The sequence below is a fragment of the Podarcis liolepis genome (assembly GCF_965112155.1).
Source record: "Podarcis liolepis genome assembly, chromosome: 13".
Classification (NCBI taxonomy): domain Eukaryota; kingdom Metazoa; phylum Chordata; class Lepidosauria; order Squamata; family Lacertidae; genus Podarcis; species Podarcis liolepis.
This window is the reverse complement of record NC_139573.1, coordinates 29,928,107-29,951,577: the sequence shown is the minus strand read 5'-3', so window position 1 is coordinate 29,951,577 and position 23,471 is coordinate 29,928,107. Positions and strand designations below refer to the sequence as shown.

The following is a 23,471-nucleotide window of genomic DNA, read 5'->3' as shown; positions in this document are numbered from 1 at the left end:
CTTCCGCTGCAGCTTATGCATGCAGATGATGCACCTGCTGAGAAGAAGAGCAGGGCATTCTCCAGAGGCAGAAAGGTGCCCTTTCCCTACTCTGCTGGGAAAAGAATTGCCTGGTGTGAGCACACCTTTAGAAAGCAAGGACAAGCCTACAGTGGTACCTTGGTTCTCAAACTTAATCCGTTCCGGTAGTCCATTTGACTCCTGAAACCATTCGAAAACCAAGGCGCGGCTTCTGATTGGCTGAAGGACCTTCCTGCGCTCAAGTGGAAGTCGCTTCAGACGTTCGGCTTCCGAAAAATGTTTGCAAACCGAAACACATACTTCCGGGTTTGCGGCATTTGGGAGCTGATTTGTTTGACAAGGTACCACTGTATTACAGACAACAGACTGTCAACAACTTCCTTTGCAAAGAGAAAGAGCCCCAAGGAAGGGGTGTTAATGTGGGGAACACGTTGGGACCTACAATTTCTGCTTACTAAGCCTACTTCCTTTACTCATTCATGTTTTCAGGCTTGATCATGCTACATGACGCTACCCTCTTTCTATTTTTCTTTATTTCTTGTGTCTCCCCGCACAACCATTTAGGTCTTCTTACAGAGGTGGTCTGCTTCAAACTTTGAAAGCCATACCTTCAAAAGAACAAGGGAGTCAGGAAAGCAAACGAAAAACATGGCAGCTGCTAAATGCTATCCAGAAGGATGTGCAATTCCCACCCAACCACAGTAGATGTGTCCCAACTGGCAATCTAAACCAGGTATTCCAAGCTTGGAATCACTGTAGAACATTTTAGCACACTGGATACATACTATTTCATTGCACTATGACAACAAGACTGCAGCTGTTAGCTGTTGATTCCACCTTAATTCAGGGGAAAACTGAATCAGAACTGAGACCCAATCTGGTATTTCAGTACGAACAAAATAATTAGTCAAAGACCTGGTGGATCTATCAAACAAGCAGCCAATGCAATAAAACCAAGTGCATGCCATCTGTAGATCCTAATGTGGCCATCCAGCAAAGGGTGTGTCTTAATTCCTAAAAGCTCTCTTTCAAATGCTGTCTGCTTCAAACTCTTCAGTTTTATCTCCATTTGGACACCACCACCAACCCCACCATTACTTTGCAAACGGACCAATAACCTTAGCAGCTTCAATGACCCTATTGTTGTTTTTATAGCTTTCAAAACATCACAGCAAAGTTTGCTTACCAAGACTATTGGAGCTTGTTAGCTAAAAACCTCAAATGTCACACTTAACATTAATGTTACTCCAAGAAACAAAAGTGGTTGATGACACCCTGGTCTTTGAAAAGCCTAGCGGGGGAGAAGAGGTTCTAAAAATACTCAGGTTCTAAAAATATGACTACAGACCGAGGGAATACAGTGCACATTTCCATCTCATAGACACAACTAACAGTTTTAAGTTCCCAGATGGAAAACCACAAAGATAACCGGAACTAAGGCTTGACTGATAAGCACATCCTTTGGCCTCCAAATTCTTGAATCCTGGCCAAAGATACCCAAGAACTAGCTTGCTGAGGAAAAATCCGACTAAATGTGCTCGGAAACACTTTTGTAACTAAGGGAGGCATTAAAAATAATCTTTACGTAACAATTTTAAAAAACAACAACCCCGAAACAGAGAACGAGATACTAAGGCTTTCCCAAACACCACATCGTTTGAGCGTAGGATAACCGGATACAAGCTACGGCTACTCAACGGCAAGCGTTGAGATTTTTTAAAAAACCAACAACCAAGGGCTGCTCTGTGCATTCGCAAGTACACTGCCGTTTTTGCTTTAATGTCGCCGATAGTTCCGGGGTCGAGGCCCGCGGTGAAAGCGGGCCCCGACAAGAGCCGGGTGAAAGTCCAAGCAGCTTCTCCCCCCCCCCCCCCGCTTTCCTCTTCCCCACCAGGCTCCCTTCCACACTCACACACTCCGAGTCGGCCGGGCTGCCTCCCACCGTCACCGGCGCCTCCGCGACCACGGCGTCAACAGCAGCGCCGCTGCCGCCGCCCCCTCCCGCGACGGCCAGGCCAGAGCGGTGGGCGCCCCGCGGGGAAGGGGCCGCGCTGCCGGGCGGCGAGTCGGACTCCTCGTCCTCGCTGCTGTCCTGCGAGGCGCGCTGCCTCCGACGGTCCGCCATCTTAACAGTAGCCGAGAAAGAAATAAGAAGCGAAACGTTTATGAGGGTGAAGTAGGCGGCGGCAGCAGCAGCGGCGCAAAGGGAATGACGGGAAAGCGAGGAGGGGAGGCGCGAGGCCGCGGAAGGACTGCGGCTCCCGACATGCAGAGCGACATGCTCGCGCTGCTCTGCGCTCCCCCCCCCCGAGCTACCCAGGCTCCTTTGCGGTCAAAGCGGCGGCGGGAAAGGAACCAAAAAAAAAAAAAAAAGAGAGAGGAAGGGGTTTTAAGAGGGGAAGAAAATTCGCGCCCAATCAAGGGGCCGCGGAAGGCGACGTCACCAGCAGGCGGCTCTCCAGTGGCGGGCGGAGAGGACAGCCCAGCAACAGCATCACGTGCTCCATGCCCTCGCGGGCTGCTGCATAAAAAAAAAAAGAGGGGGGTCGTAATCCGCCAGAAACGGCGCTTCTTCTGCCATTACGTTTTCCCATTGCGACGGTGACGTCATCCCTTTCTCCCTGCAGTGGTTAAGCGGTTGTGGCAAGGCGTTGTACAGGGGACCTAAGGGAATAAAGCGACGAGTCTATAGCAGGGTGGGGTGGGGTGGGGAATGATGCAAGACCAGTTAAGGCAAGGTTAGGGTGGGCTCGGAAAGAAGGTGCAAGACCCAGAAACAAGCTTCGAAACAATCCGCAGTGTTTTGCTTTTTTTTTGGTACTTCAGAAAAAATAAAATCTTCACCACCTGGCACATTGTGTAGCAACTGCCCTGATGAAAGGTTCTGGAGAACGCGAAAGCTTGTCACACTTACTTGCACTTTTGGTTGCCCTAATAAAATATAGCCGCCGACTACGGATTCTGGCGTTCTGCCGCCCCCGCCCCCCCCCCATTACAAGGCAAACTAAACTAGCCATAACAGCAATGGAAGCTCAGCCCCCTCCATATCCTCCACCAATACTAGCATTGCCCTAGGTAAACAGCAGAAGGGGCAAACAGGTCAGTATTTACACAAGGAAGTTGGGGGAGACAATTCTGACATTTAACATTGACAACATACGAAAATCGACCTAAGAATATTGAAGCTATGCATCCATTAATGTCATCCATTTTGAGGTACTGTATCTACAAGAGGTTTTTCTTTTAAAATGATTTCCTCAGAGAGGCTAGCTTAAAGCCAACTCTCGTGTTTTCTGGCACCAGATTTGTTTTTTTGTTTTTAACAGGCCTTTTGATCTTTATTTTCACTTTTGTTATGTTTGATTTGATTTTAATTGTTTCCATGCTTTGTTAGCCACCCTGGGAGCAGTCGTGCTGATGGGTGGGGTAGCAGTTGCCCAAATAAAAACAAACATTACATTCCCCAAGGAACTGCATCTGATCTCAAAAAATAATCATACTTCCAACATAGACTTCAGAAAAGAGCACACCCATATAAAGCAGTTTAGGGCATCCCCACTGACATATACAAAAAAAAAAGCTGCACTTTTCCCATTTTGGGAAATTACTGTCCTGCTCATAAGTGTTAAAATGTGCTGGGCATATATTATTATTATTATTATTATTAAAATGTGTTAGTTGCTTTATAATGCCCAGGGCAACCCAAAGCTACTTAAAACAGTTTAGTATTGTAAGAATACAGCACTGCCCCCAGGAGCTACTTTTGTGTATACTTTGACTCTATATGAGAGTGTGACAGGCCTACTGCTATGCCTTGCATTTGTTGCCCTTTCATCCCACTGTTCAACCATCTTTCTACCCAATACCTGCCAGTTTAGGATACAGTCTGCATACACCTAACAGCGAACTGTACGTCTGAAGTTGGTTTACAGCAAATCAAATTGCTCCAACTAGCTCATGGACGTGCAAGCTCTTTTTCTATCAAGGGTCACCTAGTCAAGCACCCTGTTTTCACAGTGGCCAACCCAAGGGAAAGCTGAGCATACAGCACTCTTCCCAACTGTCCTTCCTAAACAACTGACATTCAGTTTCTCCTACAGTGGAGGCAGAACATAGCCTTATCATCCATTAAGTTGTCTAATCCTCGTTAAAAGCCATCACTGTGCCTTCTGGGCACAAATTCCATAGTACTCTCTTTTCTTTTCTGAATCACCCACCATTCAACTTCACTGGATGGCTCTAGTATTATGAGGAAGAAAAATTTCCTTGACACCACACATCATGTTATACATCTCTCTCATATATTCCCTTACTCACCTTTTTTCCTATACTAAAAGCCCAAATGCTGTAACTTTTTCCTCATAGGGGAGTTGCTCCATCTCCTTGATCATTTGGGTCATCTTTTTCTGAACATTCTCCAGCTCTACAATATCCATTTTGAGGCGAGGCAACCAGAACTGTACCCAGTTATTCCAAGTGAGATCTTACAAGAGATTTTTATAACAGCATTACAGCATTGGCATGTTTTATCTCTAATCCCTTTCTCAATAATACAGAATTCACCTTTTTCACAGCAGCTGCACACTGGACTGAGCTGGCACTGACCAAGAAAGGGCTGAAGCCTCATACACACTCACTTGGGAGTATGTCTTACTGCAGTCAGTGAGGTGTATTTCCAAGTAAATGTGCATAAGACTGGGCTATAAGGCATATATTTCCCTTTCTGCTTCTAGTATATAACAGAATATGACCATAAAGGCAGATTCTGACGCTCAAAAGTTTTACCCAATCCATTAAACAATGCATAATGCATGACAAAAGCATCAATATTCTTTCCATTTTATTGTAAAAAAAAAATGATTTGTTTCAATTTTGTTTAAACATACAAGCAGAATTTCTCTTAATACTCCCTGTTAACACTGTTAAACCTAAATGAACTGAAGCAAAAAGTTTTTAAAAAACAAAAACCCCAAACATTAACAGCCACAAATTTGGTATTTACAAACTTTTTTTTTCCTTTATAAGATATTTACAAGACAACTGATTTTACATATTTAAAATGGTATCAAAAAGGATGCATTTGCAGACAACCACATGTCAAAGGGCAGAAAACAAAGGAAGGGATTACAGACACTTTTTTTTTGAACTACCATAAGCTTGGTTAAAAGTAATGTTTTGTCCTAAACCAAGTATCAGATCTAATTTGCAAGGGCCAATACAAATTTCACAGTGCTGTATCCCCTATAGGGAAGGCTATTCCCTCCATTCCCAACTAACATCCACTGCAAATGCTTTGTACAACCCTTACCTACTTCCACACACCTACCCATCCTCTTAGATCTAAACTGCATGTGTTATTATATAAGTGGGATTCTTCTTGTAAACCAGCACACTATTGACTAGGGAATATTTTGCTGTTGTATTTCAGAAACACACACTGTGGCACTTCTGATAATAGATGTTTTCTGGAATAAGCAAAAGCAGTTATCCCCTCCCCCAATGGGATATAGGCCTAAGACACAATCTTGCAAACTGCTTGTGCTTACTTGAGAGCAGAAAGTAGGCCCAAGTGTTGGCAGGATCAAGTCTGAAATCAGTGCCTTCAAGAAGCCTATACTTGAGGCTTTTTTTTTTTTTTTTAAACATCCAGGCTTGTAACTGCAGGGTGCAAAAAAGAAATAAAAATAAGGATGCATGCTGGCATGCTAAAAGAGAGCAAAAGATTCAAATACAGCCTTATTTAAAATAAAATTAGGCAAGCATTGTGCACTACCTCAACTACACGGATTACTTGGCAAAAGACAGGATCTGTTTTTCTCATTTTGAAGTTTAAGCCACACTCATGACATCTTTAACTATGTTCACATTGAGCGTGCTACTCTGGGGGGGGGGTATCCTTCTGAATTCCCGGGGAACGTAACCCAGAAGTGGAACAGCAACTACTAGAAGTATTTGAAAGATATGATAGAAAAACAAATGTGTTAGATAAGCATTTACCCTTCAATGATGTCCTTAGTGTGCAAAAGCATTGGACATCATCCTGCACTGGGATCTGCAACAAGCAATGAAACTGAGACCCAGAGCTTGCTTTCTATTTATGCAGAAGTTTCATTCAATGCAAAGAAGTAAAAGGTAGCTTCACTGCTCATCTAAGCATGTGTGAATATCACACATACCCAGGCAGCTTCCTGCAATTGCATGGATCAGGCAGATGAGAATGTGGAATTATAAAGGAATTCCCTGTTCTCTGGAGAGGATGAATGTTTCATCTTCAGGAGCTGGAATCTTACTTAAAAGATGCTAAACAAGCTTCAAAGAGACACAAGGGTTCAGCTGTTACTTTGATTTAACTCAATGTAAACAAATGGGAGTTGCTGTAGTGAAGAATACAGGCACAACCACTTATCTAACAGACTTTAACCTTCCCTAAGATACATATAAACTTATGTTGCAATGGACTTCAGGCAGGGGGAGGAAACCATCGTTTTCAAGAGATATTGGGGGGATTAATCACTTTATGTATGGCAAGAGGATAAAATCCTTTTGCCTCTCTTTGTTGCCCTTCCCTCCAGTAGCAGTTGCTTTGCCAGATCTGGGGATGGAAGTACATGGTGGTTGCTAAGCAACAAAGTCCTTCCATCATATACCAGGTAAGAGGCAAAGTCTGGGATTTTTGGTGAAGCTGGGGTGGACTATTTTTGAGATGCCGTTTGTGCTGCTTGGCAGTGCCACGGGTCAGTATCTACTCAATTCTCCATGCCTCATTTATTAGCAAATCTGGCAGAACTGCCAATGAGAATTTCCAATAAGAAACTAGAATTGTGCAAAATTTTGTTTCTTTTATATATAAAAATAGCCTACAATTTAGCCACACTGTATATAACAGAAGAAAACTAAGAAATAAAGAGCCTGCTGGTAAAACAAACCAGGAAAAGTCTGGAGACAATCTGACATTGCACTGTCAACCCTGGTTTATACCTAACTGTTCCAACAGAACTAACAGTGTGACATAGTTGTCAAGGTATGGAGCCCTTTACTATAAGTAATAAAATGTCAAGTTTAATAACCTGCTGTCCTGTAATCAGAAGCAGAAGGCATGAACAAGGGTTGTTTATACCCATTGAAAATATATTAACTAGCCATATCATAACAGTAGAACATGAAAAACCAAACGAGGTGGAAGGAAATGTATAGAACCATATGCGGAGCCTTTTTAGAACAGCAATTACAAGCACCTGGACAAGAAGAAACATCAATGTTTGTCCAATATATCTTAATGGGTAATGTGTCTCCCACCCACACAAATGTTCAAGGTCGTTAACCAGCAGGCTAAATATTTCAAAAGGCTTTATTAGTTTGTAAAAGCAGGGGTGGGCTTTGCATGCTCGAGAACCTACAAATGAGAAGAGTTTCATTGTATTTTTTTAATGCTTGTCCACCTTTCAGTTTTTAAATGGCTGTTAATTATCCAATAGAGATAAACTGAAGTGCATTGTAAGCTGCCAACCTTGCTGTCCCAACACAAGCCTCCAGTACTTTCTGCCAGACAAAGGAAAAAATGGAAAACCAGTGAAGAAGTTTATGGGGGTGGGGTGGGGGAGAAAATAAAACTATATGTGAGCGTAAAAATTATTTATAGTAAACAAGAATATACATCACGGGGAAAGAGTGACATGACAGAACATATAGGTTCTCTGCCATTTGCTGCAAATAGCACAAGCCTACCATCAAGGCAGAGTTTTCTCCTAGTTGGACATGCCTATTTTCTGCATGTCCGGTGAGGAGTCTGTTTCTTCTGCATCTCCAGCCGACAACGGCTTCGCTCATCCAGCCACGGCAGTTCAAAATTCCTGTGGAACAAAGTGGCCCATGGAAAACAGTTAATTATGGTGAACGGAAAGATCTGGCAGCTCAAGTTTCTAGTCCTATGTGAGGAGCTGGCAATAAGCACATGTCAGTCATTTATAGACACACTGGAAATAAGTGTAAGCCACAGAGTAGCCAATCTGCACATATTTTGCATGGTATTGTAAAGAATATAAAAGACTGAACAACAGTTCCTGAAATGTTGTTCTTCATATGTAGCATTCTTTTTAAATTATTACTACAAAACATGTCAAGAAGTGAAAAAGCCTTGAGTTGAACTTGCAAATGGAATTAGAAAGCAGGACATTTGAAAGAATACCATGAAAATCAAGTTTCTATCAGCCATCCAGTGAAATAATTGTCACATTTTATCAACTATTTTCAGTACCTGACTTCTGCAGTCTTAGGGGATAGAATATTACAAAGCCATGGTTCTAAAGATTTCAGCAAGAATGCACAGAACCAAGAAGTAAGACCCAGCATAAAATTTAAGAGTAGAAGTGTTAAAGAGGCATACCCACACCATTTTGTGATCTTCCCCCTTTTAGATGTAGCAGCCATTTTGTGTGATGCCACGCCCTGGCAGCCATTTTGTGACTGGCACCCTGGATGAGTTTCTGGGTCTGAAAATAGGCAACCCTGCTGGAGTGTGTTTAACATGTTCCATCAATACCATAAACCTCACAATAAGCAGATTGCAAATCATAGTCCTTTTAGTGCTCACTCAATTGCAAAACTGTGAAATCACTTTGAAATCAAAGTTTGTCTATAAATAGCGAAACACTCTCACGTTAGGCAGAAACAAGATCACCCCCTCAGACAAGAAGCCCACAATTTAAGTCCACCCATTTCCATAAAATATTTTCTCCTTTAATGCAAGGATATGGGTATACTTACTGTGGGTTTAATTTTGGTAACGGTCGGCCAAATGCTACAACAGGCAAGTAAGGGGTGATCAGCAAGCTTTCAACTAGGATGAAAAGAGAAGAGAAGATAAACTATCTAATTGCAATAGCCACTCACATTTTGGATTTCTACTTTTACAACAGGGTTCTGCCCATCCTTCTCAATCAAGCTTTTGCAGGTGGGAGAAAAGGACACCTGCAATACCATATTTAAAGCCACTCACCATCATCTGACTCTGGGAAAAATGAGGTAACTTCAGGCTCAGATTCCTGAATTCCTTTCTTTTTATACATTCTGAGTTGTAGTCGCTGCAAAATTCTTTGCTCCCGGATACGCTGAATATCCCACCTAGGGAAGGGAGAAGAGAAAGGAGAAAAACAAGGTGTTTTAAACTTGTACTTGAAGACGTTTTGATTATGGATAGCAGCAAACTATCTTCCACTATTCTAATCTTTTTTTTCTTTTTCTTTTTTAAAGCAAACTGGCAGAATATCCTGTGGCCTGGAGTTCCATAGGCTAACTACAACTAGTGTGGAAAGGTGCTTTGTACTCAAACTGACTGTCTACACATTTCAATGAGTTATGTCAATTCCTTGTATTTAGAGGATTTTATTCTGCTCTCTGGCAAAAAAGGGGGGGAGGGGGCTTCCAGAGCAGTTTACATACAATCAAAAACAAGACAGTCCCTGCCCATTGGCTGACAGTCTAAAAAACACAACACTCAAGAGAAAAGGGACAGGGAGGGGAGAGGAAAATCAAAATCAACAATCAGGCACCAATTTCTAAGCAGCTGTTCCTGTATTAGCCAGCTGGCACAGTTCAAGGGCAGGTGTCTGATGGAGCTAGGCCTCCAGCAAGCTGATGAAAGGAACATTGCTTCCTATCTCTCCCACTAAGGCAGTCGGATGGAATAGCCGCCCCCAGATGACAGCTGAGGGGGGAGAAGGCCAAACAGTGCTATTACAACAAGAGAATCAACAAATCTCTTACTGCACACCCCTTCCACGACATAACTGTTATCTCCCATCCCAAAAGCCCTCAAAATGCAGTGTAAAGACTACAAGCGAAACCAGGCGATTCAGATATTGTAATGGGCTGGTTTTATTGTACATTTTAACTATGCATGTTTATTTCATTGTGGATGTTTTGAGGAAATTGTTTTGTTGTGTTTATATCTTTTGTAATTGGTTTTATACTTGCAAACTACAGTGGTGCCCCGCAAGACAAATGCCTCGCAAGACGGAAAACTCGCTAGATGAAAGGGTTTTCCGTTTTTGAGCTGCTTCGCAAGACGAATTTCCCTATGGGCTTGCTTCGCAAGACAAAAACGTCTTGCAAGTTTGTTTCCTTTTTCTTAACACCGTCAGTTGCGACTTGACTTCGAGGAGCAACTCATAGAACGCAGTGTACATAGTAGCCTTTTTTGAGGTTTTTAAAGACTTTGGTGATTTTTGAAGCTTTTCCAAAACTTCTTTTGCAGCCATTTGGTAAGTTAAGCTTTTAAAACTTTTTTTTGGGGGGGTTGGATTTTGGGTTGGGGTGTTTGGAATTCAAGGACTTGGTGTTGGGAAGGGGTTTGCAAGAATCTGGAAGCTTGTGGTGTTTTTTTCTGCATTTTTATGATTTTCTGTGACCATTGGGCCACTCTGCTGTTTTTTTAAAAAAATTCTGGGTTTGAATTTTGAAATGCTCTTTACAGTATGTGTGACTTTAAAGAGCACTTAATGAACTCTTGTTGTACCAAATTTGGCTTTGTTTGGACTTTTTTTGACCATAGGAACGCATTAATTGATTTTCAATGCATTCCTATGGGAAACCGTGCTTCGCAAGACGAAAAATTCGCTAGACGAAAAAATTCGCGGAACAAATTAATTTTGTCTTGCGAGGCACCACTGTACTTAGAAATTAACCTTGGAAATTAAGCACTAAATAAACTAGTAAATTATATTCTCTCTCACCTTTTCCTCCTCTTCTCATCCAATTCCAACTTTGCATGCCGTTTGGAGAAGACGTTGTCATCCAAGTTCTGTGAAGGGTTTAATAAATGGAAAAATTAACACACACACACACTCACACAGAGAGAGAGAGAGAGAGAGTGAGCATTAACATTATCTGCTGTGCCTTTTCAGGGACACTGATTCTCAATCAGCTGTTGAAGGTCCTCTTTCTTTTCATTTCCTGGATGAAAGCATTTAAACCAGCCATGATACTGGTTGCTTCCCCATGGTGAAGAGACCTATTTGCCCGTTTTTCTTCCCCAGCATACAAGCTAAATGCAATACCCATGCTGCCTTGTGGCAAAAACCCTGCAAATTACCGGGGTGCAAAAGTTGGATATGTCAGCTAATTTCAAAAATGCCTTTCCTCCTAGTTGTAGGGGACAGTTGGTCAGCTTCCGGAGAAGCTCATAGGTGGCTGGTAACGCTATTTATTCAGCAACATACCTCTAAAAGTTCTGAAGTATTCAGGTCTCTCAGAGGCTCTACCATGTGGTCCCTCCAGGATGGAACTAGAAAGGGAGGAGAAGTGTCAAAACAGCTGATTTTAAAGAAATGTTTCTGTGGAGAGATGAACATCTGTGACAACATTAACCTCACTGCTACGAAGTTAAACAGAGTTTAGCATCAGCTAGCTTTCGTTTAGCCTCACCAATTAATTCCACAGAAGTTACTAACCCATAAAATATCACACATTGCTATGTTAGTCATCATGTTAGTATATCTGTGGCCTGAAAGAACAGAATTGGCTCTCCTCAAGTCTACAAAAGCTTCTTAGAGCTGGTTATTTGCCACAAGTGACAGGACAAGCGACTATTTCAAGAGCTTGCTTTCATCTGCTCTCTTAAACCAACACCTTATCTTCCACCAAACTTGCAAAGTTGAATGGCAGCTCTCAGGAAGTCTTTCAGACTAGCATCCTGAAGGCAGCCTACTTTCAAGGCTGCACTGCTGACTGTTCATCAAAGCCACTCAAGCCTAGTCAGGTCTCCCATGCCTAGTCCACTGAAACAAGCTCTTTAATTGGAGTTTAAAACAGCCCTAGCTCTACTTGGAGGATCACTGAGAAGCATCTAAGCCCTGCTGAAGGATGTTGCACAGGAGAGATGGCTTTAAAAATAATTTAGATTCATGAAGGACAAAAGGTTACCACTGATAACCAAGAATGAAGCCTATATTATACTTGAGGTTATTGGAGGCATGTAATAGGGGCACTATTTTCATAATACCTGGCTGGTAAGTTTCTCAGTAGCAACAGGCTGGCTGCAGTTGGAGACAAGTTGCTGGACCAGATGGACTTTTGAACCAAACTAGCAGAACAATTCTTATGATTTTAGGCACTTATCTTAATAAAGGCTGGTCCTATAAGAAGCATTCTCCAAATCCCTCTATACTACAAGACAGCAATAACAGGTCAAACATGCAACTCTAAGGCATAAGAAGGTGTGGAAAGCTAGTTAGACTCTTCTTGAGGCTCTTCTTATTTATTCTGCAGAAGCCACTTGGATTTTAGTAAGCAGCAGCTGAGAAGAAGAATGTGTTTCTGCAATCTGCTGTGAGGGGAAAAATATCTTTCAACCTTCTGAAGGAAATGGCTTCACAGCTTCTCTGAGAAATGTACCTTGTTTGTTTGTAACATAAAAATACAAGAAAAACAGAACAGCAAGATAGCTCGGTTCAGCCCAGGCTCAAGCTGGTAAAACAGGGGGAATTGGCATCAGAAAACTGACCTCAGACCAAGAGGTCTTGCAAGTCTTTGGTTTTATGTATGCTGTAAGCTGCCCAAGGCTGGGGAAACCCAGCCAGATGGTAGGGTATAAGCAATAATAATAAAAAAATTATTGTTATTGGGAGGAACTGGGAATCTTTATAGCTAGGCTTGGGGAGCTTCAAGAAGAGTCATACCCCATCACCCCAGACAAGAATCATGGTGAAGAGGAAGTGAGGTGCAAGAAAGTTTGTTTTCCCTATTTGAAAGAGCCCTGCCTGGTAAAAGAGACTGTAAAAAAACTGGCCGCTTGCTGAGAAAAATGAAGAAAACAAAGCCTCAGATGTGAGACCTTGCCTTTTGTAGTATCTGTAAAATACACGTTGACCAGGACCCCACTCAAAAGAGTTAGATAAAAATGGGCAATTTTCCTGTGCAAAGAAACCTCCAAGTCTGACAACAAATGAATTCCAGAATGTGATCTGAAAGCACATAAAGCCTCCATCTTGCTAAACCTAAGCAGCATCTGCGCCTGGTCAGCGTCTGGGGGGCTGACCCCCTGGGAACCACATGGACACCACCTTGGGTTCTACAATTGAAGGTGGGATGTGAATCTAAGAAGAAAATAAATATTGTGCAACCGTCGGAGATGGAAGAGACTGCTTGGGGTAGCCTATTATTTTCTGTTAACAGTTATCTTGCTCAGAGAAACTCATCCACCAAAGAAAAATGCTAGAGCAAAATGGCTACTCTGGAAGAAAGTGAGTAGAGAACACAGCCTGTGCATTTATCCTTTTGCCACAGGCGTTCTTCACAATCACTTCATGGCACGTGAGGAAGAGGAGCTGTATGTTTAAGAAGTGACTGAATAAAGACTATCCTCAAGCATGTTTGCCTTTATTCTTTCCTCCATCTAAATCTCAGAAGTAGCAAACCATATGGAGGGCTGATTATGGAAAGAATCGGCAATTTGCTGAGGAGAATGTAACACATCAGGAAATTATCTAACAATTACTGCTTGCACACCCAACATACATACACCAGCCCAAGGTCAAAAGATTCTTGCCATCTGCTACTCTGGTGGTAGGGAAGTGCAGGGGCGAAGGATTAAGTCCCTTCTCTTGAAATGGGGACGTGCTTCTAACTCAAGAAATTCCAGCACTTTCACAAATATGGAATCTCCAAAGTCTGTTAACACTGAAGCACTCCCTTTTCTTTTGATCCTTCCTCTACTGCCCCGCTCCCCTGCAAGGTTTTTCTGGCCCATGACCTTGTCAACCACATGCCTCTCCTTGCCAGATAGGGCGAAAGAAAACAGTTCTGCAACTTACACAAACAAATATATAAAAGCCTATAAATAAACAGATGCAAGTCAACATTCACTGCACATTGGATTCCAAGCATCAAACTCAGGATAGAGATGGAGGTCTTATTTTATTGATGCAGCGTCTACACACAGGGTTGGGTAGCTTGCTGTCCTTCTGTACTTGCAGGATTTTGACTGGAACAAGGAAGAATCTGAAAACTAGGGAAGGTGTTGAGATGGTAGAGCTTGTGCACCTGGGTCTTGGCAGATCACTTATGACTAAATACCTGTTCTTCATGGCCTCCCGTCACATAGGCAACGCTCATCACTTACCTATTCCTCTTCCACCACAGCACGGCTCTTCATAAAAAGTGTACAAACCTCTAATTTATATTGACGCTTATAAGTAGTGATGTTTCAAGGAAATACAAGAACATTTGCATAACTGATTCAGAGCGCAGAACTTAAGTTCTCTGTTTCAATGCAAAAATAAAGACACTTGGCTGACTCATGCCCTCTACTAGACATACAGCATTTACTTTAGAATGTGACTTTTTAGTAAAAATGGCATTAAACAAACATCGTGTGGCTTCTTAGCATACCGTTAGTGCATAAACATGGCAATTCATCTTCTAAATTCATTAAACATTTTGATTGCAATCCAGAAGACTAGCAAATACCCCCATAAGAAAACTATACATGCAAGTCTATTTGCCTTTGCCCATTTGATGATGTAACTTTACAGGCCCAATCTTTTGATCCAACCTGTAAAGTGATGCCATTTTTTTGCATTTCAGTCATATGCGTAACTGTCCTTTCTTTCATCGTTCTCTCATTTCTACCCACCCCACCTCCCCCACCCTTTTTTATGGTGATTACTGCTAGTTGTAGACTAGGCAAGCTGATTTAAAAACTGAACAGCAGTTTTCCTCGTAGACTCTGGCTGCTGCAGCAGCAAGAACTACCACAAAATCAGCAGGTTTATATGTGGACCTTTAACTGTGTATAAAAGGGCTCCTTTGAAACATAGCCCAAAATCTATATAAGCCATGCAACGGAAACAAAGACAGAATGAGGTCCAAATTATTATTTTGGAGCACTCCAGCCATACCAGATATCTTGGGTCACTCCAGCAACTGCATATCTCCTGGCCCAGAACCATCTTGTGTCAGTTTATCTAGTCTTCATCAGACAACAAGTTGACTGATACACTTCCTATCATTTCTACACAGACCGCTCCCCATTACAGAAGACATGAAACGGAGCAGCTTGCTGGCAAAAGCAGGTGGTTACAGCATTCACTATGAGCACAGGTAAGCCACAAATTTCATGGTTTTCCAGAAATGTCACCACAGGTCATTAGACAGGGTGGTTGATCTTCTTCACACATTGCCCACACCTGTTCTAGATCGATGTGGGCTTCAAAAGCTTCTGTACTCCAACCAGAGGTTCAGAACCTAAAACAGCATCACTCAGAAATGGAGTGCCACAACCTGGCTATCTTCGAGGGTTCAAAAGACTCTTAAACAAAACCCCAAATGAATGAGTTCCACGCCCCCTCCAACCCACATCAGGCCAACCACCACAAAGGCACAAGCAAGCCTCTTACTTGCTACAATCTCCTCCTTCTTGGGAGAAGTCTCTCGCAACGGTGAAGGAGGTGGCTGGTGCCACCGGCATAAGTACATTTCAGTGGTGGAAAGGTACGGCAAGTCTTCTGTTTCACTGGAGGAACCCTTGTCTTTTGAATGGCACCCGGATCCTCTCAAAGGGGCCAATGATTTCAGTGGAGTGTCCGCTAATGACCGTGTTTTCTCAGGAGTCTCCTGACTTCGCAGTTCACGTCTGCTAATTGATTCAGTTAATGAACTGCTGGGTTCCTCTTTCAATGGGGAAGCCTTTGGCGTTTTACACTTGACTTTTGAGAATTCGGCCACCAGCTTCTTCACTGGAGTTTTCCTCTCGGCACTTCCAAAAGCAGACTTCCTGCAAAAATAACAGGGGACAGGTTTAGCAAAGAAAATACTGAAAATGTTGCAGAGGAACCACCAGCTCCTATTGACAACCAGTTTAGCATACAGAAATCATTTCAAATATGTTTATACTGTTTAATGTATAAACCCACTCTTCATCATACCAATTTCGGGGGGGGGGGTGTTGCAACAAAATACCAACATAAATACAAAGTATGTCAGACATGGAGTATCAATGATTCCCAATGTCTCTGCTTTATTTTTATTTTATTTTATTTTTAAAAAAGATTGATAAATGGACTCAATACAAGCTTCCAAGCTGTATCACAGAGCAAATTATGCATGACCATCAAGGCACCACCGCTTGGGATCATGACAAATGGGGTGAGTGCTATTCTATGATTTCTGCCAGGCTGCAGATATGATGGCATCACACTAAAGAATTGCATAAACAAGAAACAGAGATTGCAAGCCAACAGCCAGTACTATTCTGCCTATATGGAAAACCACTAAGAAAAATGCTACTTAAGAGATAGTGGTAACTGAGAGCATTATGTGTTACAAATGTTAATAGGTTTGAAACCTGGTTTAATTATTGAAGCTTCCCCCAGGTAACACTGGAAATTGTACTTTTGCAGGATGTTGAAACTTCTGCTAAACATCCTTAGCCTCTTCACAGAATTACAGTGCCTAAAATTCTGTGAGTGAGAACCACTTGAACAGGACTGAAGCTACTCTAAAATCTAGGCTCAATTGGCACAAGTGGAAATACAGATGTATATAAGTACAGAAGCAGTGAATGCAATTATGTCAGTGATGGCCTTTTATTATCTCAGTGGTGGCATTTTAAGGTGAAGCGGGCTACGGTGTGCGCACACTGGTAATCTAGGAAAACATACAGCAACAGCAACTCTGATTTACCGTTTGTGACCCTTCCCATTCCTCCCATATGGAAAATGCTTCAAAGGCAGTGGTTGTGATGTCTCCAGAAGTTCTGGTGGTTGGCATTCTATGGGCAACTTCTCTGGTACTTCAGACTCAACCTTCTCCTCTGTCTCGTACCCTTGAAGTATCTTGTGTTTCTCGCGCTCATTGTCCTTCTTCACCAGCTGCATCCTCCTTTCCATACGCTCAATTCGAGCAAAGAGCTGAAAATGCAACAGTGCAATATGGATGTTAAAGGTAGCAGTCCATCAGCTGAACATATTTCCGATCACTAAACCTCACCCTTACTTTAGCATATGATGGGAACAAACTGATCGGGACAGTTCTATGTTCCAGTATTCGTTTAATCTTGCAATGCTTAGCATTGAGTGCTGATCTTTAATTCCAAACACAACAGTCTTGGAACCTATTTGGACATGTTTATTGCCCATGATACTGTTTTCTAAAGTGGGGGTTGCCAAACACATCCAACCCTTTTTCAATTAAAGACAACTGAGGGTACTCTGTTTTACTGACAGATATGCAGAACTGTTGCATGGCAATTCTATACCTCTTTGTTAGGCTGCATCTGTTGACCACAGGGAAAATAGCTACTTCCTCATTATGACAGAACTCTATGGTAGCTGCTTCCACTACATGGACAAAGAGGATTTACACTGGGAACACAGAACACCAGAAAATTGTGAGGTACCCACTCCAGATCACTTAAAGGATGAGTTGGAGGTGAAATGAGTGCTCCTGTAAAGGTGAGGGTGACAGTAGAGTCTTTTTTAAAATCGCCACTTGCTGGTATGTATTGTTGTTTTACTACAGTCTTTGAGTTTTCTAATGTATTTTATTTTATCAAGTTTGTTTTTATGTATGTATGCCACCCTGGATTCTCTTTAAGAGGAAAGGTGGGGCAATAATGAAATAAATAAATCTGAATTGTCCTTGCAAGTACAGCTTACGTTATTTCCCTTTGTTAACATGAACACAACCTGTACACACATTCTACCTTGAGAAATATGCACATGTTGGGATATTAATAGTTTCAGAGCTGTGGAGCAGCAGTCTCTCCAAGTATATTTTAGACTCCCATAGGTATAGTGTGCCACTTGCCTATGCCATACAGTATGCATATCCTTGAGAACCACACTTCCTTGCTAAAAATACAAAATAATGTTTACTACTTCTTCCTAGCTCACATTCATTAAACTGGGAGCAGATCATGTCCCCATGGTTCTCAAGCCACTTACTATGAACAAATCTCAAAGGGTTGCAATTAACATATATCTCAAGCTCTGAAGCCAACAAGGATTGGATAATTCCTAAAGCAGTTGCACAAAAATATGGCAGAATGCTGTTATTCATGATAGGAGCATTGCTTCAAGCAGCATTGCTGCTTGAAGACTTTGATACAAACTCAGCTCAGCCATGGATTCAGCATTAAGCTTTTGGTAAGCCACCCTCCGTAGCCTCAGCTCCCTATCTGAGGAGGGCTACAAAGTACATCCTCTTCAGCTCTTTCTATCATAGTCCCACTTCTCAGTTTTCCTTTGTACCCTTTCCGGTACACAGACATCCACATCATTTAATTCTCTGTACCACTCAGCTCAGCGTCAACACTAAGTACAACTTTTGTAGTAAGAGTTATGTGAGGGTAGCTTTGTACTAGGATTTTGTTTCTTGTTTAAATGTAAATAGAAAGAACACATCAAAAACCCACAATGAATTCTTAACAGGAGCACCGAGTGATTCAGAGTCTCTCAATTTTAAAGTAAGACTTATAAAAGCCTCCATTTTAGATATTAATGCTGTACATAGCATATAAGAAACTAAAATCACTCTGGATGGTAAAAAGCAAAGAGCATTCATATAGTTTGTATATGTGAAACCAAAATACTGAACTGACACTCTTAGGGGTTCTGGCATTACTCCTTAAGAGGGAAGGGGGGGCTGGTAGGGGTGAGGGAGAGAACCACTGCAGGTACTTTGTAAATCTGCAGTCAGCAGATGCAACAACAACCGACCCAAGCAGTTTTGGTATCAGCTTGACTCACAAGCTTTGCATTTATCTGTTTTGTGTGTGTTCTAGCTCTTCAGGGTGTTTGTTATGTGAGGGCTTGATTTCTTTTTTTAAACCTTTGCAGGAGCATGCAAAGTACTCTGTCTGCCATCATCACATTCTTTGACGGCAAGAAGGCAGCCAGCACCTCCATATTGGTTAACTTAGCACAGGCCTGATGGGAGATGGGGTTTTTTTTTAACGCTATCTGTGTTGGATCACATCTTTCTGTTACAGACAGTAAAATTGCCGCCACTTCCTGCAACCAGAAACAACGCTACACACATACATTTTATACGCAGACTCTGACGATCATGCCTAAAAAGTGGAGGGGGGGTACTTTCCTTCACAATAATGGTTGCAGCAGCAGCTGCAGGAACCAGGAAGAGGGGGCTATTTTTAGGCTGCAGACGTGCCATGCATACAGGCCAGGATTACAAGACCTTTGTGGCAATGTGAGGATGGGGAAAGAAAACACACTGAACAGCTTCTGGGACTACAGTTTAGAAATGAACATTATGCACTAAACTGCTTTTGCTACAGATAGCTGACATAAAAAAGCCACTCAACTAACCTTCATTTGCAGCTGATCCAGAGGGTCTCCCCCAATCTTCAAACTATGCCTCATTCAGCTCTTATGGCATAGACAGATAAGGGGGCTATACAGCATCGCCTCCCCTCATGCTCGCATTGAATATCCCCTCCCTTACAGATGTGATCTCTACATGAGCAACACTCTCCGTAAGAGCAGCTCTCGTTGCAAGGGTCATGGACTCTCAACAGTAAGGTTTGGCACAACCTTGCCAGATATGGGATACCCTGGCTAGGGGGGCACAATGGCAGGGCAAGGGTGGAAAGAAGCACCTTGCAGGAGTACAACACAATAAACATTTTGCAGTAATCATAATAAAAAAGTGGGCTGGTGCTTCTGTGAAAGAAGACGGGGTTGACAACATTTTTAGATGAACCGAGATGGGATGCTAAACCCAAACCTGAAATATTCCTTTAAAAACACACCAGTTAGAGACCTCCCCCCACCTTACTGTCCACATGGTACACACTGCAGCTGATTGTTTTGCTTAAGCTGCTTTCCTCTTCCCCCAAATATGGCAGCCACAGCCCCAAGCTAGGGCCCCTTTAAATTAACCCTATTTGTAGCACACAGCACATGTCTGATGCTTTGAGTTAACCCTGCTGTTGCCACAGCACTCTTCCAGTCTTGGGGCCCCATGAGCCACACACTCTCTAGTCTAACCTGATTAACTCATTGAAAACTGCAACATTCCTAAATCTACTCCCACCTTGTGCCAGTGCCCTTAACTCCACCTGTAAGCTAACCAAGCTACCAAGCAGACCTTTCAGCTTAACCCCTAGGTTGTCAACCCCTTCCTGGTTCTTGACTCTCATGGTGCCAAGACCTTAGTACTTTGGCTGCTGCACACTACTTTTTAGTACCATTAATTGTGAAGGGCCTTCAACTGTCCTTGAATATTAACTCTAAAGAGTTAATCACACCTTCTATTGGCCTTCCAGTACTACAGTTCTACTATTGGCCTACAGACATTTACACCCCACACTTTAAGTGTGTACTAAACCTTTGTTTGGTTTCCACCTTTAACCCCTACCATTTTAGACCCGGTTCCAATAGCATTAGAAAATCATTTGATTTCTTGCACCCATTAACCCTCAACATGCAAGCACCCAGTCACTTCAGGATCATTCCTTTCCACATTAACCCTTACATGGGCCACGTTTCATCAGGCCCACTTCTGGAGAGAAATGATCAGTGAGGAGTGTTGCTGCATAGGGACTGGACTGCAGGGCCTTTTGATCACCTCCAGTTAATTAAGCCTAACTCCTCGTTGTTATTTTTCTTGATTCATCTCCTCCTACTGAACGTATCTACTGTACTGCACACATCTACATGAAATCCTTCTCAGATCAGGTTTCAAAGTCATACACACACCGATTTCTCCTCAAACTGCTAGCGACAGTTAAGCCTACCCCATCACACTCACTCCCACTGAGCACCTGCATCCCTTCGATTAGCCCCCATATGCCTCTGCGAAATTTGCATTGACCCCTCCCACTGTTAACAACACTCTCAACCATGCATGCGCTCCCCATTAACCCTTAGAAAACCAGCGAACACCCAACCCATCGCTTACCTATTAACCCCTGAAGCGCCGCATCGTTCGTCAGATCCCTGCTGCCTCCCGCGCTCCCTCCAACCTGATGAACGTTAACCCCTTCTGTCCCGGCCCCCAACTCACTGTGTCCTTCTCGGCCTTGAGTTCCTCGATCTCCTTTTCCTTGGCCTGCAACTGTTGCTGCTGCTGCTCGATAAGGTCCAGTTGGAGAAGCAGGATCTGCTTGAGGCAGGCCGTCTGGCAGGAGGCACCCCCGCCGGCCCCCATGGGGCTCTTCCAAAGGCTGCTTCCCCCACCGCCGCTCCCGGTGCTGCTGCAGCCGCTGCTTTTCCACTTGCCGCCGGGCTCGGAAGAGGCCGGAGATCCTCCCGCCGCCGCCGCCGGCACTGCTGTTGGGGCTGGAGGAGGCTGTCCAGGCTCGGCCGTGGCGGAAACCGGCGGCGGCGGTGGTAGCGGCGGCGGCGTAGGAGAGGGAGAAAGTGACGCCGGAGCCCCTCCAGGCCCGGCGTGAGGGCCGCCGCCGCCTCGCTTGCAGTCCTTGGCGGCGGCGCTGGTGGCGGCGGCAGCAGCAGCGGTGTGTCCGGGCAGCACCGCCTGGTACTTGGAGGGGCGGGAGCTGCCGGCGGCATCGCCCACGCCCGCCTGCCGAGTGCTGCCGACCGGGCACGGCGAGGGGACCAGGCCACCCCAGCAGCAGCCCCCGCCGCCTTCCTGCTGCTGTTGTCCCGGGGCCGCGGCCGCCGCAGCCGCCGGAACGATGGCCCGGCCCTTGGGGCCCGCCGCTGCTGCCGCCGCTGGGGCCGGCACGGGGATCTGGTTCTGCGGGGGAGGCGGAGGCTGGCGGAGATGAGGCGGCGGCGGCGGCGGCTCCTCCTCTTCCTCCGGGCCAGGCTCCAGCAAGCCCGGCCCCGTCGTCGTCGTTGCTGCCGCCGCGGTGGCTTTGTACACGGTGGATCTCATAGCGACGAGGGGCGCCTTCAGGCTCCGGGTTCTGCCGCGGCGGCGGCGGCGGCGGCGCCTCCTCCCTCCTCTTCTTCTTCCCCTCTCCGGCCCGGATCCCCCACCTGGACCCCTCGGGGGGCGCCGCCGTCGCCCGCCCCACCGAGACCCATCGCCCCCTTTTCTTGCTGCACCACTTTCCCCCTGCCGGTCTCACTGACTCACCGACCCTTCTCCTCTCGCCGCCGAAGCTGCTGCAAGGATCATCTCGGTTCTTCTCTTCTCCTCCCCAAGTCCCAAAACTCTGGGGTGGGGGAAGCGGGAAACTGGGCGCCACTCCCTGCTATACAGGGAAAGGGAGAAACGGGGCCCTCTCTCCTCCACCTTGCTAACAGGTTCAGTTACTGAATCCCCCGCCGCCGGTATCGTGGGGGTGCGGAAAAGCCACTCCCCCCCCCCCAAACAAAGGGCCCTTGGGTGCAAAGCAACTTGTTTTCTGCCTAGGCCGCCGATGAGTTAACCTGCAAGTGACAGGGGTGCTTCGGGGATCCCCGGCTATGATTACAGTATTTGGAGTAACAGCTCCCGCTCTCCCTGGATAAAAAAGGGACACGTGGACAGGCTATGCTTCAGATCCTTCCGATGGACTCTATTAGGGTTACTGGACAGAATGGCAACCTTGAGGGGGGTTCCCCTCAAACAAGACATTCATGGAGGGAATTCTATCCCTCACACGCGAAGTCTCCCAGCAATAATTATAAAACCAAGGGGGAGGCTTTTCTATGGCCTGTCTAATCCAGCTCTCAACTATGAGGCCCCCAAAGAGGAATAGGGCCCCCCTACGCGCGCTCTCTATCCCGAAAAGGCTTCCTAGTCCTCTGTGCCAGAGTTGAGGGGAGCCCAAAACAAGCCGGTGAGGGCTGCGTCTCCGCCACCGCTCAGTACATCCTGGGGCTTTTCCTATACAGTAGCTGGGAGCCAACTGGGTTTCCTCCGAAACCTCTCTGCTTGTTTTCCTCAGTACCCTCTGGGGCAAGAGAGAGGTGGGTCCCCTCTTTAGCGGATATGGGGAGGGAGAGCTCTGGGCTCCCTCCACCCCCAGCCCTGGCTGCAGGGGGCTAAAATCAATGGGAACGGGGACGGCGCGGATTATGGGAACGGCGCCCCCCTCTGACTTGATTGGAACTTCCCTCGGCGCTAAATCAGAGAAGAGGGATAGCATACAGTGGCGGGTGGAAGGTTCCTTTCAGAAGGCGGGTGGGGTGGCGGGCGCGTGATTTGGCTCCCCCCGCTTCTATCTAGGGAGTCTTTCCTCGCGTCCCTCCAAATTACGGTGGTGGCGGCGGTGGGAGGGGGGAATGTGGGGCCTCGGAGCTCACAAGGGGAGGCGGCGGGAATTCTAGGCCTCCCCCCCGCCCTTCCGCCTCCTCCCGTCAGGCCTGAATCTTGAGTCTCGTCACACTTTGGTATGGCGACGGGGCTCGGTAGAGGGAGGGAGAGGGACCTCTCGGCGCAAAAACCCGCCGCTCCGGTTCTGGCTCAATCGGTTACCTTTAAACGGCCGCCATGGCCTGGGCCGCCTCCCGTCAAGTGCGCATGCGCCAACCGCCACC

The 23,471-nt window shown here is 44.9% G+C and overlaps 2 protein-coding genes across 7 annotated transcripts in view; both read right to left on the bottom strand.

Moving 5' to 3' along the window:
- Window positions 1-2,458, bottom strand: part of CASC3 (CASC3 exon junction complex subunit) — a 19,540-nt gene extending 17,082 nt beyond the window's left edge. For 2 of the 3 annotated variants that reach the window (XM_083469753.1, XM_083469752.1), the window contains exon 1: window positions 1,934-2,325. In XM_083469753.1, coding sequence (XP_083325879.1) covers window positions 1,934-2,146 — 213 coding nt within the window. In that variant the 5' untranslated portion in view covers window positions 2,147-2,325. Of the gene's footprint in view, window positions 1-1,933 lie in introns of all 3 variants that reach the window. The other variant, XM_083469751.1, reaches the window with a different exon arrangement.
- The window catches only part of MSL1 (MSL complex subunit 1), a 26,497-nt gene extending 3,026 nt beyond the window's left edge, over window positions 1-23,471 (bottom strand). The window contains exons 1-9 of one of the 4 annotated variants that reach the window (XM_083469821.1): window positions 21,043-23,466; window positions 16,699-16,925; window positions 15,414-15,790; window positions 11,238-11,302; window positions 10,752-10,819; window positions 9,017-9,141; window positions 8,785-8,857; window positions 7,747-7,871; window positions 4,845-7,560 (exon numbers count right to left, since the gene is read on the bottom strand). In XM_083469821.1, coding sequence (XP_083325947.1) covers window positions 7,781-7,871; window positions 8,785-8,857; window positions 9,017-9,141; window positions 10,752-10,819; window positions 11,238-11,302; window positions 15,414-15,790; window positions 16,699-16,925; window positions 21,043-21,879 — 1,863 coding nt within the window. In that variant the 5' untranslated portion in view covers window positions 21,880-23,466 and the 3' untranslated portion in view covers window positions 4,845-7,560; window positions 7,747-7,780. Of the gene's footprint in view, window positions 1-4,844; window positions 7,872-8,784; window positions 8,858-9,016; window positions 9,142-10,751; window positions 10,820-11,237; window positions 13,639-13,777; window positions 15,791-16,698; window positions 16,926-21,042 lie in introns of those variants that run through there. The other 3 variants (XR_014518115.1, XR_014518114.1, XM_083469820.1) reach the window with 3 other exon arrangements.